Source organism: Kryptolebias marmoratus, linkage group LG5 (genome assembly GCF_001649575.2).
Source record: "Kryptolebias marmoratus isolate JLee-2015 linkage group LG5, ASM164957v2, whole genome shotgun sequence".
NCBI classification, from domain to species: domain Eukaryota; kingdom Metazoa; phylum Chordata; class Actinopteri; order Cyprinodontiformes; family Rivulidae; genus Kryptolebias; species Kryptolebias marmoratus.
Window position 1 is genome coordinate 12,519,370 of NC_051434.1, and position 2,693 is coordinate 12,522,062.

The 2,693-nt window shown below is 39.0% G+C and overlaps 1 protein-coding gene across 1 annotated transcript; it reads left to right on the plus strand.

Annotated features, from left to right (window-relative positions):
* The first annotated feature begins 2,096 nt into the window (after positions 1–2,096).
* Positions 2,097–2,693, plus strand: LOC108238753 (lactose-binding lectin l-2-like). The gene has a single exon (XM_017421045.3). It carries the CDS (start codon positions 2,169–2,171, stop codon positions 2,655–2,657), a length of 489 nt encoding a protein of 162 aa, XP_017276534.1. The 5' UTR covers positions 2,097–2,168; the 3' UTR covers positions 2,658–2,693.

Here is a 2,693-nt window from a genome sequence, read left to right on the forward strand (position 1 = left end):
TTTAGCATGTAGCTGTAACAATTACATGTAACTAGCTAAATGTTGTAAAAAGTGACATCAGAAAATCAACACTACATTTTAAAACAGTGTTTGAAGCTAAATGTGACAAAATTTAGGCATGAATTTTGAGCACAAGCTCCTTTACAAACGGCGCCCCATATTTAATTCCTTCAAACCCCCAAGCAGTTGTGCGTTTTCTCCCTTAACATTTCACTTCGGTGCGTTAGAGTTTATTTAAAGCTTTAATGAACTGAAGCCACCAAAACCAAGATGATGTCAGCTAAACCCGATGAACAGCGTATTTAAATGGGACAAAGCAGCACAACAATTCAAAAAGTGGTGGCAAAAAAACATAAATGATTGGATTTTTTCCCCACCGAATTAACAGAGAATCTCTTCAAGACATAAATAGGTGAAAAGATTTAGATGGTGAACTGGTTGTGTACTAACATTATGGTGTATCTACAGGGGGGTTTGTATTAGTACAAAAGTACAATGGTGGGGAAAATAAATATTTGATCCCCTCCTGATATTGTTAGTTTGCCCACTTACAAAAAAGTGAAATGACTGATTTTATTTTGATAGAGAGAGACAGAATGTCAACTAAAACTCCAGAAAAACACATTATATGAAGTTTAAAAAAATGATTTGAAAATTGACGGGAACAGGTGATTGTTTACAATCCATCCTGAATTCTGACTCGTGTCCCTGTAGCTCACAGGTGATCCTCAGTCAGTTTCACACTCCTGATCTCAGCTTGTTTTGTGCTTAAAGACGACCGATCCACAAAATGAATTTCTTCTTTTCCAACGGCTCTTTGGTCTCGCGTACGGTGGAGAGGTTTGATTGAAGAAACTTTGTCGACTGTATTTTATTTATAGGCATAAGTTGTTGTTTGAAATCTATTGGGTGATTAATTGACATCGATGTACCTCATGGACACATAACCAGTCTGTAGGATCTGTCTCACATCTTTATTCAAAAGCACATCTTCCTTTAGCTCTATGAGGTACTAAGAAGTACTATACATTAGCATCCATGTACCCATAAAGTCTGCATTTAATCAGTTTTAACTTCACCAATACCAGTACTTTACACATGACCAGAGTTACATTATGTTGTTTAAATACAACCAGGTGGAAAGTGAAAGAGTCACTTGGTTTTTCAGGCGTTTCCCACAGTTAAAATGTAAAAATACTCAAGCTTCCAGTTGCAGCTCATGTTATTAAGACGTTAGCCTTGACAAAAAACCTATCAGGATGATTTCAAGATGTAGTACTAAAAAGACCACGTAAGACACGTGCAGAGCTTCAGGCTGACGAGAACTACCTTTGGTGATGATTTCCGCTCGTGCCAAAGATTGAGCGCTGAGGCCTGATCAAGTTCTTCCTGCTCATTCTGCTCCGAAAATCACTTACAGTGCACTCAATGACATCCGTGTATTTATGATGCAATAAAAACATAACCGCGTAGTAGTAGTAAAAGATAAAGTTGTGAAAGAAGAGCTTTTACGGGAATTGAATGAGGAAATAAATATAAATAGATCATTAACTGGTTGGCATTAAAAGTGATTACATTTATTTTATCTGCCGTTTGTCCAGAGTCAACGTAAATAAAAGTCCCAGTCACAACCTTGAACGTGCTGAGACTTTTATCACAGATTAAAATCAGTGATCTTTGCACAATAATAATGCAATAAAAACAGAAATGTACAAGATAAAAATACTTCCTCATTAGAGTAAAGCTTTGACAGGAATTCAACAAGGAAATTAAACCTCTCACAAATGAAAGTGGTGATTTTGTCCAAAAACATGCAACATATTTCATTGTAGTTTCAGAGACAGACATGTTTAATTGTGTTGCTGTCAGTATTTCTTAACTCTTAAGATTGATAGACAACTGTCACGTGTTTTATCAGTTATTATCATATATTAATGAAAAGATTTAAGGTGGAACGATCAATCTTTATTAGATAACCCGATTTGGTCCTGCAGGTGTGACACCTGAATATATTACCAGCTGCTCTGACCAATGATACCACAGCAACAGATCAGACAGCCTCTCTAAGGGATATAAAAGAAGCTCCTGGTCACCGGACTCTGCAGGATTCTGATCAACATCCATCACATCATTCAAAGCTCTCAGACTTAGAGACTCTGAATTCCACCATGATGCTGTTCTTCTCCCTGTTTGTTCTGGCTCTGGCTGCTGTGTCTCCTTCGGATGGACAGGAGCTGAAGCTGCAGCGAGGCGACTGTCCCATGTTCTGGTTCAGCTTCAACGGTCGCTGCTACAAGTACTTTGCTTCCCGTCTGACCTGGGGTGAAGCAGAGCTCCTGTGTGTGAAAGAGGAAGCCAACCTGGTGTCCATCCACAGTCTGGAAGAACATGATTTTGTCAAGTCCTTGATCCAGAACTTTGATCCCACTCGAGAATGGACCTGGATCGGACTCACTGATCTCCACAGGGAAGGAGGATGGATTTGGTCCGATGGATCTGAATACAAGTTTTCCCAGTGGGATATCCAACAGCCAAACAATGCAAATGGAGGACAACACTGTGGACACATCAACCATGGAGTCAATTTCAAGTGGAATGATTATTCATGCTCTCATAAATCACCTTTTGTTTGTGTCCATCGCAAAGTTTGTCCTTAGCAACCGAGGCCTTCTCATGTGTTGATTTTATGAGAT

Excerpts from the sequence above, each read along its gene's own strand:
- LOC108238753 (XM_017421045.3), top strand. The coding sequence starts at position 2,169 with ATGATGCTGTTCTTCTCCCTGTTTGTTCTGGCTCTGGCTGCTGTGTCT.